This window comes from Mercenaria mercenaria, chromosome 3 (genome assembly GCF_021730395.1).
Source record: "Mercenaria mercenaria strain notata chromosome 3, MADL_Memer_1, whole genome shotgun sequence".
NCBI classification, from domain to species: domain Eukaryota; kingdom Metazoa; phylum Mollusca; class Bivalvia; order Venerida; family Veneridae; genus Mercenaria; species Mercenaria mercenaria.
In genome coordinates, this window is record NC_069363.1 from 18240084 (window position 1) to 18256905 (window position 16822).

Below are 16822 nucleotides of genomic sequence, written 5' to 3' on the forward strand. Positions count from 1 at the left end.
ATATCATTTTAGCTCAGTAGTGATAGAAATTCATTTAAATCATGTCTTCTTCCTGGGTTAAGATGCACAGTCATGACCTTGAACTGATACTATTAGGTTGCAAGTCAAACATTTTGTGGCATATGGCAAGTGTCCTGCTCTAGTAATAATAAAGCAGCACCTCTTCCACAAGCCAAATGGATGATGCCCTATACAGGAATTAAGCACTCCAAAGCCAGACTCCAGCACACAATGCTCGATAGGAGAAGAAGTCAAAACCACTTAACCTATGGAGGCTCCCACTGTTGTTCAGTGATTCACTCTGTAACTTACCCCAGAAGGTATCAAATTGTATAAATGAATATTTCTACAAATATTTCATACCTTAGCATACACTTTCCTTTTTACATTTCCTTCTTCAGAATTGTCAGCTTTAAGCTGTGATACATTGCCAAAATGCTGTTGCATTTCTCTCTCTAGTAACGACATCGCCTGATCATGCTCTCCCTGCATAATACACAGTGTTTACAATATACTGCATTGCTTTAAATAGTTCCAGTTCAATTTGTTTTTCATAGCCACATACACACATATAGTAAGAGCACCTTAAAGACATCTGAATATGCTACACCACTTCAATTATGTACTATTTGTAATGTAACATAGCTAAATCTCAGCAGAAGGTTTCTCTAGTAATGTAGCAGTATATCATATATCAAAAGTAAACCCACAGTCTGTTACAATAAGAAAGTTTTCCAAAGCCTTTGCTGGTAACAATGTAAGTCTGATATTACACGATGATTTATAAATTTATACAAGTTTGTCATGATTTTGGTCGACTCTGGTTGACTTTTACAAAGGAGATGTAGACATCTACAGAGTAATGCAAAATCTTTCTATCCTGGTTAACAATGCATGGCTTTTCCTGAAGAACAGACAGTATATTATTCCATATAAAATGTCATTAAAATATTCTTAGATAAATTTGTACAAGCATTTTTCTTTAGAAATGACAATAGCAGACCCACACTACCATATAAAGAATGATTTTTGACATGTAACATTTATTTGTATAACTGACCTTTTCCCAGTGCCATTTTGCCTTTTGTAGACAGAATTCTGGCAAATTAAACTCACTGGCTTGCAGTAGAAAACTGTAGGCTGTCTGTAGGTTACCAGTCCTGGTTAAGAAAATACAAAGTTAACAAATGATATAATATAATATAATATAATATAATATAATAAAATATAATACAATATAATAATGGACAGCTTTAAGTTATATTTTCAAACTAGTTCAATGGCCATAAATCTAGAGACTATCTGGCTAGTTATCAGACTTGACCAATATAATATGCCCATAAAAATTCTGATAAAGATTGGTGAACATTGGATAGAAACTGCTTAAGCTATAATATGTACATTGTCAATTTTGAGCAGGTCAATGTAATTCAAGGGCCATAACTTGAGTAACTGGGACTATCCAGCTGGTCATCTAAATCATGTGACAAATTATGCCCAGTAACACTGTGATCAAGTAAGGTGAACACTAGAACTGCTAAAATAAAAGAGGAGAATGTCAATTTTCACAATTTTGAGTAATTCAAGGGTCATAACTCCAGAGACTCGGATGATCCAGTTTTAAATGGAACTTGGCAGAGTTATAATGCTCATAAACATTGTACCAAGATTGGTGAACACTGGCTTTTCAACTGCTCAAGACAGGGGACTGACAAGTTTTGCAATTCTGAGTAATTACAGGGTCATAACTCCCAAGAGACTTGGAGGATCCAACTATACTGTAGTTATCAAACTCAGCCGAAATATTAGATATTGTGACCAACTATAACATAATCCCAGTGGAACAGGCTGATGACAAACCAAACTGCATTTCTTGCTGACAACTGCTGTAAAGTTCCATCAATATCCAAAAAGTGGTGGAGATGCATGTATAAGACTTTGAGATAACCCAGATAGACAGACATTACATCTTATCGAGTCTAATGAGCATTCTACTTTATCTGAGAAATCAGTTGGATAGGATTCTTTTCGAAAACAGGTTACTGATGTTTATGACCACTTTTATCAAGCTCAACTATACATAAAAATTATGAATACCAAGTAACAATATGTCTTACTTTTGAGCAATTTTAGCACTACTCAACCAGCTGTGACCTACTTCTCTGTCAAGGTCAAGGTCACTTTGACCTTCATGTTGGTTCAAGGCCATCAATGTTCTTCTCATCGTCAACACTGGTTCTTGGATACGAAATGATGACTGAAAATCAAATGGAAGTAAATTGTCTGTTTAGAAGTTAAAAATTCTATCAAAATATGAAATATAGACTGAAAGACCCTAGCAGTATTATTTCATCCACAGCATACACCTTGGTAAAGCTATCCATAGCATCTGTCTCTGTACAGCCATCCATAGCATACACCTTGGTAAAGCTATCCATAGCAACTGTCTCTGTACAGCCATCCACAGCAAACACCTTGGTAAAGCTATCAACCAAAACTAGCTGGACTATGTATAAGAGCTGGACAGTGGCAACAACAAATCTGACAGAGGCCATAGCATATGATTCAGTAAAACCTTCCAGTTAGCTATAGCAGCTACTATAATAGACCACTCAAAGGGCTGTGGAATATCTGCTCAATGATTATTCCATTTCAAAGCATTAAAACACTGATAAACGCACTTCTGGAGGAAAATATATCATCTGAAAATATTTACTAAGCAATTGCAAACTAGAAAATGCTTTTGTAAAAAAGCGCATGTCTCCCCCAATGCAAAGTCCTATAGGCAAGAAGTCAATAGGGGTCAGGAGCAAAAGTCAAAGAGACACTGATGGTTGGCTGCAACAGGGATCATCTACTTGGCATGTCCAATCATCCCGCTAAATTTCAACACTCTTGGCCTAGTGGTTCTCAAGTCACTGTTCAGGCTTCTGTGACCTTGACCTTTGATCAAGTGACCTCAAAATAAATAGGGGTCATCTACTCTGCAAGTCCAATCATCCTATTAAGTTTCAACATTGTAGGTCAAGTGGTTCTCAAGTTATTTCCAAAAAATGATTTTACATGAACAGGCCACTGTGGCCTTGACCTTTAATAGACTGACCCCAAAATCAATAGGAGTCATCTACTATGCATGTTCAATCATCCTATGAAGTTTCAACATTCTGGGTCAAGTGGTTCTCAAGTTATTGATTGGAACTGGTTATCAATGTTCAGGCCCCTGTGGCCTTGACCTTTAACAGAGTGACCCTAAAATCATTAGGGGTCATCTACTCTGTATGACCAATCATCTTATGAAATTTCATCATTCTGGGTCAAGTGGTTCTCAAGTTACTGACCGGAAATGGTTTTCAATGTTCAGGCCCCTGTGACCTTGACCTTTAATGGAGTGACCCCAAAATCGATAGGGGTCATTTACTCTGCATGTACAATCATCCTATGAAGTTTCAACATTCTGGGTCAAGTGGTTCTCTAGTTATTGATCCGAAATGGTTTTCCATGTTCAGGCCCCTGTGACCTTGACCTTTGACAGAGTGACCCCAAAATCAATTGGGGTCATCTACTCTTCATGACCAATCATCCTATGAAGTTTCAACATTCTGGGTCAAGTGGTTCTCAAGTTACTGACTGGAAATGGTTTTCAATGTTCGGGCCCCTGTGACCTTGACCTTTAATGGAGTGACCCCAAAATCGATCAGGGTCATCTACTCTGCATGTACAATCATCCTATGAAGTTTCAACATTCTGGGTCAAGTGGTTCTCTAGTTATTGATTGGAAATGGTTTTCCATGTTCAGGCCCCTGTGACCTTGACCTTTGACAGAGTGACCCCAAAATCAATAGGGGTCATCTACTCTTCATGACCAATCATCCTATGAAGTTTCAACATTCTGGGTCAAGTGGTTCTCAAGTTACTGACCGGAAATGGTTTTCAATGTTCGGGCCCCTGTGACCTTGACCTTTGACGGAGTGACCCCAAAAACAATAGGGGTCGTCTACTCCAGCAGCCCTACAACCCTATGAAGTTTGAAGGTTCTAGGTCAAATGGTTCTCCAGTTATTGCTCGGAAATGAAGTGTGACGTACGGACGGACGGAAGGACGGATGGACAGGGCAAAAACAATATGTCTCCTGGGGGAGACGTAACAAGCAACCTTTAATTTATTTTGTTGGGTTTAACCTCACACCAACTCAATTATAGGTCATATGGCGACTTTACAGCTTTAATGGTGGAGGAAGACCCCAGGTGCCCCTCCGCCTTATTTCATCACGAGCGGGCACCGGCCTTCCGTTAGCCAGCTGGATGACTTCCTCACATGAAGAATTCAACGCCCCGAGTGAGGCTCGAACCCACATCGATGAGGGCGTGATTTGAAGTCAGCGACCTTAACCACTCGGCCACGGAGGCCCCCACAAGCAACCTTTAGTACAGTGAAAAACTGCTGGCTTGACAGATTATTCGTGCACCCAGGCTTACCTGAGCAATTCATGCGATCATGGTAATTTTTCTTCTATGAAATTACCACTGTTATGTGGAGCATAGATAATTTGATCGCTCCAGCATTACAACTCATCGCTGTTTATTCAAGGGATACACAAGTAACATTGTCAATGAAAATTTAAAATCCTGTCAATCATCATAGAAAGAACAATTCTCATATTTAACTGATATGCTTAATTAAAACAGATATATGGTTCCTTACGTTGACGATGCTGGTATGCAATTTTCATATTTCTGCTAACCTGATCTTTGAAAGCCACATTAGGATAACACATAAAAATTTCTTTAAAACGTTACATTCCGCTTTTCTTTTTTTGATTTTACACATTTTTACCATTTGACAAGGTAAGATAATTAGAGTTTGATGGTCAAATTTTTGAATGGACGATTTATTCATGCGTTTTTCACAACTTCACATTTAGATATACAATAACTACCACAGCAAGATTCAATACACTGCCTCTTTCTGTTTCATTTAATTCATTTAGAAAAATAGACAATAAATAATGTTTCAAAAAAAAATTTTTTTCAGTATCCTTTTAGGCTATTCTTTGTTGTGTCAATTTTGCACTTCCAACAGTAGAGCTCAAAATTGTTCATGTCGTTAAAAATGTGTCACATATTCTCCAGTAATCTAAACTGTTTGTATTCTTGAGCTGATAAGTCTACCAAAGATAAGAATTGTAACACATTTTCACCTTTTCTGCGGATGAAAATCAGCAAACGGATTTAAATTGCATATGTATCTTGGTCAATGTTTGGGCAACTCCTAAGCCATGGATAACTCAAGTATTGCATTTATCCTGTTAAGTCCTAGACAAATCTCTGCTTAACTGTATTTAGATACAACAGTTTTTATCAAAAGTTAAAAGTATTGTCATACGTGCCATATCTCCTGCCGGGAGACTTTTTCTCCTGTATTTTCAGTTCTGTATATCTTCCGGTCTCCCGCCAGGACATGAAAACCTCCCGTAAAAAAATAAATTCAGAAAAAAGTCCTCTGTCGAAAAATCGTATCTCGACCTTTAGAAAATACTTGAAATTCAATATCGAGTAGCCCGGAAATACTTTTCAAACATAATTTTGATAGTTGTCTATAATCCCTAGCTTGTTTATCGAGAGATACACGCCTGAGGCATTAATTATCTTACCACCTACTGTCACCATCTGCAAGCAATTACCATTTAATCTTACCCGTAGGCATTTGTAATCATGTGCATGCAAGATTTTAGACTGATTCAATAACATCAAAGTCGCTGATCCGTAGTTTTAAAAAAATATGAAAACCAGTCTTAAAATTACGTCATTTTACCGCCACCTGCCAAAGTGTACTTAGTTTTTGCTGACCTCAATGTTTATCGAGCCATCAGGGTATTAGACAGTTTAGTGCTAACACCAAGTTTATGCTTCTCAATTTAAATACTTGCACAACATGCAAAAAGTCAACCACGATTTAACAAAGATTGGCGAGTAAATGTCAGAAACTACACAGAATTTCGGACAAACATGAATTTGGATAAGTGAATATTAAATAAATTGCAATTCATAGTGCCCGAAGAATTGACTGCCATTCCTTTGTGATATTGTTATGTTGCACTAATTAACAGGAGACGAATTCCCAGTTTAAATACATGTAGTTTTAATCTAAATATGGACAATCCAGCAAAAGAACAACTTTCATTTTTGTTTTAACAACTTCATTTCTGAAAAGAAATGACTGCCCTTTAAAAACTGTTTTGACATGATATCTCCGCAATCTTTTGAGTATTGTATTCTTAAACATGTCAAAAAGACCACTCTCTCCAGATGCAGAAGCATCAACACATAAAATTAAAGCAAAAACAAAGTTCCTGGTTCAATCTTTCATGGAATTCTGAATTTCCTTGGATTAAGTAAAGTGCTATAAGTAATAATCATGCATTCTGTACACAACTGTTGGCTCAACTCATCAATTCAATATAGGAAACTTGATGATTTTTTCATGAAAAGGGCTATTTAGCACGTAAAAAATGAGCGAATTAAAGTCTCCCTTATTTTTACCCAAATCTCCCTTAATACAAGAGGACCATGATGGTCCTGAATCGCTCACCTGACCCAGTTTTGAGTATGACATAGTTTTTTCTATTATTTGACATAGTGACCTAGTTTTTGAGCTCATGTGACCCAGTTTTGAACTTGACCTAGATATTATCAAGATAAAAATTCTGACCCATTTTCATGAAGATCCATTGAAAAATATGGTCTCTAGAGAGGTCACAAGGTTTTTCTATTATCTGACCTATTGACCTAGTTTTCGAAGGTATGTGACCCTGTTTTGAATTTTACCTAGATATTATCAAGGTGAACATTCTCACTAATTTTCATGAAGATGAAAAATATGGCCTCTACAGAGGTCACAAGGTTTTTCTATTTTTATACCTACTGGCCTAGTTTTTGACCGCATGTGACCCAGTTTCGAAACTGACCTAGATATCATCTAGGTGAACATTCACATCAATTTTCATGAAGATCCATTAAAAAATATGGCCTCTAGAGAGGTCAAAAGATTTTTCTAATTTTAGACCTACTGACCTAGTTTTTGACCGCAGTTGACCCAGTTTCAAACTTGATATAGATATCATCAAGATGAACATTCAGACCAACTTTCATACAGATCCCATGAAAAATATGGCCTCTAGAGAGGTCACAAGGTTTTTTTATTATTTGACCTACTGACCTAGTTTTTTATGGCACGTGACTCAGTTTCAAACTTGACCTAGATATCATCAAGGTGAACATTCTGACCAATTTTCATGAAGATCCATTCAAGGGTATGGCCTCTACAGAGGTCACAAGGTTTTTCTATTTTAAGACCTACTGACCTAGTTTTTGATCGCAGTTGACCCTGTTTCAAATTTGACCTATATATCATCAAGATAAACATTCAGACCAACTTTCATACAGATCCCATGAAAAATATGGCCTTTAGAGAGGTCACAACGTTTCTTCAATTTTTGACCTATGACCTTCTTTTTGAAGGCACGTGGCCCACTTTCGAACTTGACCTAGATATCATCAAGATGAACATTCAGACCAACTTTCATACAGATCCCATGAAAAATATGGCCTTTAGAGAGGTCACAAGGTTTTTCTATTATCTGACCTACTGACCTAGTTTTTGAAGGCACGTGACCCATTTGTCGAACTTGACCTAGATATTATCAAGGTGAACGTTCTGACCAATTTTCATGAAGATCTTGTGAAATATATGGCCTCTAGAGAAGTCACAAGGTTTTTCTATTTTTAGACCTACTGACCTAGTTTTTTAGGGGCACGTGACCCAGTTTCGAACCTGACCTAGATATCATCAAGGTGAACATTCTAACTAATTTTCATGAAGATCTTGTGAAATATATGGCCTCTAGAGAGGTCACAAGGTTTTTCTATTTTTAGTCCTACTGACCTAATTTTTGAGGGCACGTGACCCAGTTTCGAACTTGACCTTGATATCATCAAGATGAACATTCTGACCAACTTTCATAAAGATCCCACAAAAAATGTGACCTCTAGAGTGGTCACAAGCAAAAGTTTACGGACGGACGCACACACAATCACAAAAGCTCACCTTGTCACTTTGTGACAGGTGAGCTAAAAAAGCCCTGTTGAGGCAAATCTCCCTTATTGACCGTCTGAAAATATTGCATGATGTATGTATTGTACTGAAACAGCTGAGCATATACCTGCATCATTTTAAGTCGTGTCTGCCACTGTGACAACAGGTCTTGTCTGGTGATGTTTCCACCATCATCCTCACCAAGATTCATAAACATATGCATGTTTTCTTCTATCTCATTCAACAGATGAAGTCTAATGTAAAGAAAACAATTCAGGTAATAAAAATTCTATATAGTTAGAAATGTTTTCATAGGACACAAATGTCCCCACTATGAGATGTTAGGACATAGAAGTGAGAGTTCAGTGAGTAACGATGCTTTTGGCAAAAGAACCAGATACTGAAGTTATTGGCAGAAGGAGAAATGACCATTCTTATTTCTTTCACCACTAAATGATTAAATATGTCCACTAAAGTCTTATTATGGTGAAAGACTGAACTGAATATTTAAAAATCCGTCTATGCATACTTAAGTTACAGACCAGGCAAGACATAGATGCTTCAGGTCTAGGTCTTGCACGCAACAAATTGTATAATACATTATTCTGACGGTTTGTGCCTAGTAACTTAAATATCTATCCATTCATTAAAAAGTTACATACCAGACACAAAAATAATGAACTTTTTTTCATCTCTGTGTGACCTTCACCTTTAATGGTAGCCAAGCGGGTATTAAAAATAAGAATTCTATACCTCAAGCAAGGTTTCAAACCCATATCCATTAGAGGCAAATGGTCTGAAGTCAGAGACTTTTACCACTCAGCCAAAGCAGCCCTTAATGGACTTACATGATGCAGAATTTATTTGCCATACTCTATTCCACTGAAAGCACAATTTTTTTGCTCACTTAATATTTGTAATCAACTAATTGCATCTCAAATTTTTCCAATCAGATCAGTCAATACAGAGACAAACCTGACAATATATTCATATCCTCTCTGGTATGAGCCCATCTCAAAGCTGGCAGCTGACAGCGGGCCTACCTGCTCCTGTCTGGCTATCTGTAGATGCTGTAGGAAATCCTCTTCTTTCTGAAACATAACTCATACAGCTGACATTCAGAAACTAGAATTTGTCCATTTCATTATATTTTCATTCGCCCTATTCTTTTCCATTGAAAATTACGACGTTCATTTCGCATGAACAGCAAACTGAAAGGCGCAAAAGTTAAGCCAACCCTGCATAGAGATAATTGTCCGCTGTTTTGAAGACGTCCACATATAGTCAGGGAGAATGTTCCTTAGATGATGTTGCAGCTGTTCCGTCCGGTGAACAGAATGGCCGGGAAGCTGATTTTAATGTTAAATGCAACAAAGTGTGTGAAATTTATAATATAATCTATTTTACAAATGAAAAGGAAATATAATGTAAATATAAGAAATGAAATTTTGTTTTTGGGTGTTCATGCAAAATGAGCAACAGAATATGATCGGCAAATTAAACAATAGGTTTTGACGATCCTATTCTGTCGCTCATTTCGCATGAACACCAAAAAAAAATTTTCATTTCTTAAACCCTCAAATGAAACTGCTGCCATTGAGATAGTAGTTAACATACTTAAGCACTTCTAGTTCAAATGGTTCAGTTTTCATGAATCATCCAGGCCTCAACCTCTAAGTAAACAACATTTGAAGCAGTCCATAAAGGTTCTAACTTTACTGCACATTGTACATTTCACAAATTCTCAAAATTCTTGGCCTCTGTCAGTAACCTTATCCTTTGATACTAACCTTAGCTTTAGCTGCAAGGAGTATTCTTCCTAGCATTAGGGGCCAACTTCTGCTTGTCTTGTCCTACAATACAATACTTCAGTGTTAATTATTTTTCTACCAACATTATTAGGATACTTCTCTATAGACTTTTCTAAGATTTTTTTTTAATTGTCCACTCAGCAAGAAAGCAGAAAATTTTTGTGGGTTTTTTTTTTTTTGGAGCAAGCTAAAAATATTAAGAGTAGTCAAGTATTCGACAACTATTTAGCATAACATATTACAAAGTAAAATTTCATCAAGGCAATGATAACAAGGCAGTCTGAAAGACAGCTATATCCCCCGCCGCTGTTATGGATAGTGAAAGGGTTGATGGTATTTGGTGGAAGCATTATTTGGCATGGGTGAATTTTGAGTCTGTACACGATAAGGGGAATATTACAGCCAAGTCATATTAAAATCCTTCAAGGGGTTTAGGAGGTGATCATTTGACCCAAGTTTCATGAAAATCCTTCAATGAGTTTAGGAGATATAGAGCAGACACAAAATGGAAGGCTCAAACCTTTTACCTTGAGTTGTGACCTTGACCTTGACCTAACATGGCTGACTCATGAGTTCTGCACATCGTCTTGATGAGGTGATCATTTGACCAAAGTTTCATGAAAATCCTTCAAGGGGTTTAGGAGATACAGAGTGGACAAAAAAAATGTTACGGACGGATGGACGGAGACCATTCCTATAACCCCCAACCACTTGTGGCAGGGATTAACAACTTGAATGAAAATCTTCAACCAAATTTTCTAGGTCTGATAAGGGCCATAATGTGAATAAATTTCAAAAGAGGGTTCTCTATTTTGGACATATAAGTATGGTTGATGAGAAGGATGTCATATCTGAAGTTTCATTCAGTACCAAGATACAAGTCTAAGTTGAAATCAATATGGATGCCTTATAGTTTCATTCAGATTAATTTACGCTCACAACCCAAACACTTTTGATTGAGCGCTGTCAGGAATGTAAATTCTGCCGTTCAAGTAAACTGATCCGCAAATCTTAAAAAGGAATATATTTTGGCATGGCCTTACCAACAATTCGTCAAATGTGTCTTCCTTAACACTTCTGCACACTTATATCTGATTTTCTTTAAAGTTGTGCTGCACACTTTTTTTATTATATTTCTTTTTTTCAATTTTGAACAGGAAACTTTAAATAGATAAAAGCAGAGATGAAATGAAAATTTTGTACATTCAAAGAAAATAAATCTCTATTTCAAGAAGTCTCACATGCCCAGCATATTTTTTATGCACAAATACAGTACAATCACGATCCTATGAAAAGCCAAGGGACCGGCCGTTTTTTTCGTAATATTGCATTTTCGTTCGATCGTAGCATAGGAAATTTCGCTATACAGCACCTTAATATCTACACGTTGTAACCCGTGATATTTAAACATGTAATTTTCGAATCGAAGTACAATTTTATATGTACATCTAGGTTTACTACAAATCTAATTCGAATCTGAACTTAGATGGTATCTGAAAATTAAAACGGTTGCTTTTTCTTCACTTTTTATTCACTGTACATAAAACATATTTAGGGTACATTGTTGCACTAGAACAAAAAATTGCATATTCCGATACCCTCAGCTACCCTTTACTGAATTGTTTGGAATAATAAAACGACAATATACAGACGATCAGGACTTTAATACCTTTTTATTGTTTTTATGCAGTGATTGTTCGAGATGTATAGATATCGAAGCAAGTGTGACTGGAATGCTATTCGATCGGATAGTTATAGGAGAAAAAAATAACCACTAACTTCTGTCATATTGTACAGCGTATGTGCTTCGAATTTCAGTACTAAGTTTTCACACTTTAATTACTGTTTACGACCAGCTAAATGATAGTGACACTTTCCACTCTAAAGCATTTTCACGCTGTTATGGAAGGTGTGAAAATTTAGACGATACAGGTATTCGTAAAATCGCAACTTAAACAAGTTAAAAACATGCTTTAAGGGCATAACAATACATTCGTTGGAGCGCATTTTTCGCAAAATTGCATTTTCGTAAAACCGCGACTTTGTAACATAGAAATAAGAAGGAAAGCAGCCGGGACCACAACACCTTTTCGTAGTATACCGGTACTTCGTTAAATTGCGATTCGTAGCATCGCAAATGCACTGTACATGGAATGTCTGGCTATAAAAAATGCAGTTTCTTCCTTACCACTTTTGTAAAATTTTCCAAATCAGTCCAGTTGCCCAGTTTCCAGGAAGCTTCTACCTGGTATGGCAGTAAATGTGGTGCCCAGGCTTTCCTGTAAAGTAAAACATACTGCCTTTTGTTCACAAGCAACACTATATCAAGTGCCATTAATCTATTCCCTGAAACTATCTTCAAATACCTTAACCTATTCTAAGAAACAGTCTTAGAATAGCTTAACCTTTTCCAAGAAATAGTCTCCAAATACCTTAACCTTTTCAGAAACACAATCTCCAAATAACTTAACCTTTCCCAAGAAACCGTCTTAAAAATGATTAACATTTTCTAAGAAACAGTCTCGAATTCCAGGAACCAGTGATCAATAACCTTGGCTAGTGAACAATTCACATATTCCCTTCCAAGAGCAGTGATCAATCCACTAATTTATACTTGGAATAGCAATTAATTCACTAAAGCCATTTCTGGAACAGCAATCAATTCACTGAACTAACACTTGGACCAGCAAACAATTTACTAGATCTGTTCCTGGAACAACAATCAATTCACTAAATCTATATCTGGAACAGCAATCAATTTACTGAACTAACACTTGGACCAGCAAACAATTTACTAGATCTGTTCCTGGAACAACAATCAATTCACTAAATCTATATCTGGACCAGCAATCAATTCACTAAATCTATATCTGGAACAGCAATCAATTTACTGAACTAACACTTGGACCAGCAAACAATTTACTAGATCTGTTCCTGGAACAGCAATCAATTCACTAAATCTATATCTGGAACAGCAATCAATTCACTGAACTAACACTTGGACCAGCAAACAATTTACTAAATCTGTTCCTGGAACAGCAATCAATTCACTGAACAAATTCCTAGTACATTAATCAATTCATTTAAAGGGCAAGGACTGCCTGGCAATAAGTTAATTTTATATGAAAGCCGTACTCGAGCCTTTCATAATGCTGAAAGAATATTTAAAATCGCACCATTATTGAAGAAGATATGGCAGTTTGAAATTTAAGAAAATGGCTGAACATGGAAGCAGCCATTTTAGTGTTTATGATGCCATTTACACACTGCTGAATTACAGAAATAAGTAAATACAGTTCAAATATGAATCTAGAAATTAATTAAATCCGCCAGTTTGTTTTCTGTTGCCACGGACACAAAATGGCCGCCATTTTGATAAAATATTTGAATGCTCATAACTCTCATTTTTAAGCCGATTTTGAAAAATCTTTCAAGTCTTTAATTGATTAAAGTTGTAAGTCCTTGCAGACGGAATTAACATAAAAACAACATTGCCTTTCCCAACAGCAATCAGTTCACAAGCTAATCCTGGAACAGCTAAATTCACTGATCTTACACTTAGAACAACAATCAATTCACTGAACTTGTACTTGGAACAGCCATCAATTCACTAAAGCTATTCCTGGAACAATAATCAATTTACTGGACATATTCATAGAACATCCATCAATCCACTGAACTTGTACCTGGAACAGCAATCAATTTACTAAAGCTATTCCTGGAACAGCAATCAATTCACTGAATCTATTCCTGGAACAGCAATTTGTCAGGTTTAAAGTAACACAAACATAGCTGAAGCCATCTGGTGACTGTCTAGCTTGATGGTGGAGGAAGACCCCAGTTATTGGAGGAAGATCCTAGATACCCCACTTAGCACTGGAGAAAGAATCCATATACCCAACTTGCATTGAAGGAAGACCCCATGTACCCCACCTGCATTGGAGGAAAACCCAAGTTACCTACTTAGAAATGGAGGAAGACCCTAGATACCCCACTTAGCACTGCAGAAAGACCTCAGATAGATACAGACTTAACACTGGAGGAATACCCTCAGATACCCCACTTGCATTAGAGGAAGACTCCACATAGCATTGGAGGAAGACCTTTGTTACCAGCTTAGCATTGGAGGAAGACCACAGAAAATTAGAGGAAGAACCCTGGTACCCAACTTAACATTGGAGTAAGACCCCCAGATATCCCACTTAGCATTGGAGGAAGACCTGACATACAACATAAAGCATTGGACGAAGACCCCAGATACTCCATTTAGCATTGGAGGAAGACCCTAGATACCCCATTTAGCACTGAAGGATGATCCCATACTGCACTGGAGGGAGACCCAAGTTACCCAACTTAGCACTGGAGGATGACCCCAGTTACCCCACTAAGAAATGAAAGAAGACCTTAGATAGTCCAATAAGCACTGGAAGAAGACCTTAGCATTGGAAGAAGACCTTAGATAGCCCAATAAGCACTGGAAGAAGACCTTAGCATTGGAAGAAGACCTTAGATAAGAAGACCTTAGCACTGGAAGAAGACCTTAGATACCCCACTTAGCATTGGAAGAAGACCTTAGATACCCCACTTAGCATTGGAAGAAGACCTTAGATACCCCACTTAGCATTGGAAGAAGACCTTAGATACCCCACTTAGCATTGGAAGAAGACCTTAGATACCCCACTTAGCATTAAAAGAAGACCTTAGATACCCCACTTAGCATTGGAAGAAGACCTTAGATACCCCACTTAGCATTGGAAGAAGACCTTAGATACCCCACTTAGCATTAAAAGAAGACCTTAGATACCCCACTTAGCATTGGAAGAAGACCTTAGATACCCCACTTAGCATTGGAAGAAGACCTTAGATACCCCACTTAGCATTGGAAGAAGACCTTAGATACCCCACTTAGCATTAAAAGAAGACCTTAGATACCCCACTTAGCATTAAAAGAAGACCTTAGATACCCCACTTAGCATTAAAAGAAGACCTTAGATACCCCACTTAGCATTGGAAGAAGACCTTAGATACCCCACTTAGCATTGGAAGAAGACCTTAGATACCCCACTTAGCATTGGAAGAAGACCTTAGATACCCCACTTAGCATTGGAAGAAGACCTTAGATACCCCACTTAGCATTGGAAGAAGACCCCTATACACCCTACTTGCATTGGAGGAAGACCTCCAATTCCCCACTTAGCATTGATGCAAGACCCTAGATACCCCACTTAGCACTGTAGGAAGACCTGAGATACCCTACTTAACATTTCAGGAAGACATTAGACAATCTACTAAACATTGCAGGACCATCCCCCATTTCCCACATAGAATTGGAGGAAGACAAAAGATACCCCACTTAGCATTGCAGCAAACCCCCTATTCCCCACTTTGCATTGGAGGAAGGTCAGAGATACTCAACTTAGCATTAGAGGAAAACCCTAGATACCCCTCTTAGCATTATTTCAGACAAACTCTTGAACCCAATATTTTTCTTCAAGCAAGCTGTATAACTAGAGCATGCTTCACATCCACAAAGGTGAGAGGCAAATGACTTAATCCATGTTTGGCAGAACAGTCAATTTGCTTGGTTGATAAAGAATAACATATATCCTTCCAAAGGTAATATTTAACACAAGGTATGCTGTAGTAATTACAACATAGCAAATCAGCTACATTCATTTGAAATAATATTTTACCATGAGCAAGACTGGCTTATTGGTATTATCAATTTAGAACTGACCTGTTAGCTATAACTCCAGTGGCATGATGCAGAGTCTGTGATGGCTGACCTAGATCCATCAAACATCGGAGAAGTCCCTGATGGTTACTTAAGTCATCTGGTTCTGACTGTATTGCTTGCTCATAGCAGGTCTGTAGCTCTATCTGACAACCTACATAAACCAGAAACAAGCAAGTTTATTTCACTTTTGTCAACCTTTTACTTGCATGGGCCTTCGTGGCCAAGTGGTATAGGTCTCTAACTTGGAATCACTTGCCCCTCACCGATGTGGGTTCGACCTCAGGGCATTGAATTCTTCATGTGAGGAAGCTATCCAGCTGGCTTATGAAGGTCGGTGATTCTACCCAGGAATCCACCCATGATGAAATAATGCACAGAGGGGCGCCTGGGGTCTTCCTCCACCATCAAAGCTGGTAAGTTGCCATATGACCTATAATTGTGTTGGTGCAACAAAAAACAACAACATTTACTTGCAATGCTAATGGCAAATTGCCTTTTCTATTCTCTGTTCTATGCAAACAGTAAGGTTTTGGGGCTTCTATTCCCTACCTCTAACTGCAACCTTTTAGCAAGAAATTCATTTATGGCATAGTAACACAAATTAACTAGAATCACAACTTCACGTACCAACTATTTCGCTCAAGTTCTGTCAGTCTAGCACATATAATTTTGGAGCTATGTGCAACACAAACTTCGACTGGACAGAAGGTCATACAAACATGTTTTATCTATATCCCCACTCAAGAAGGTGAGGCATAAATATGCATTCTGCTCCTTCACCAACAACTTGACTCAAAAGCTTATTCTACAAAGCATGCAAACTTGACTGAATGAAAGCAATGTGTCACTGATCAAACAGGAAGTGTGTCTGTGCAAAGAAGCTGCCACAATATACTTTAGTTCTACTCTTATGTAGGCAGAACAACATACCTAACTTGCCACTGAAGGCAAGAATCTGCTCCTGCAGTGTGGGCGGAGCTTGTCTGATTGCAGCCACACCCTGAACTCCATCTGGTTCATCTAGCTCTACATACAATCTCTGAAATATTTTAATACGTATTTCACAACCAATATCAAACCCTGTCATTTTCAAGCATGCTTTTCCATTATCAGTTTTCAACAGGACGGCCAAGATGGCCTGAGTGATATTTGTGTCAGTGGAACTTCTATACAGACCATGTAA

At 37.6% G+C, this 16822-nt stretch overlaps 1 protein-coding gene across 1 annotated transcript in view; it reads right to left on the reverse strand.

Annotated features, from left to right (window-relative positions):
* Positions 1-16822, reverse strand: part of LOC123525344 (serine/threonine-protein kinase ATR-like) — a 138499-nt gene that overhangs the window by 44342 nt on the left and 77335 nt on the right. Inside the window, exons 41-49 of the mRNA XM_045304311.2 lie at positions 16570-16678; positions 15640-15790; positions 12091-12181; positions 9882-9944; positions 9067-9182; positions 8219-8345; positions 2118-2257; positions 1061-1160; positions 364-486 (exon numbers count right to left, since the gene is read on the reverse strand). Coding sequence (XP_045160246.2) covers positions 364-486; positions 1061-1160; positions 2118-2257; positions 8219-8345; positions 9067-9182; positions 9882-9944; positions 12091-12181; positions 15640-15790; positions 16570-16678 — 1020 coding nt within the window. The remainder of the gene's footprint in view (positions 1-363; positions 487-1060; positions 1161-2117; positions 2258-8218; positions 8346-9066; positions 9183-9881; positions 9945-12090; positions 12182-15639; positions 15791-16569; positions 16679-16822) is intronic.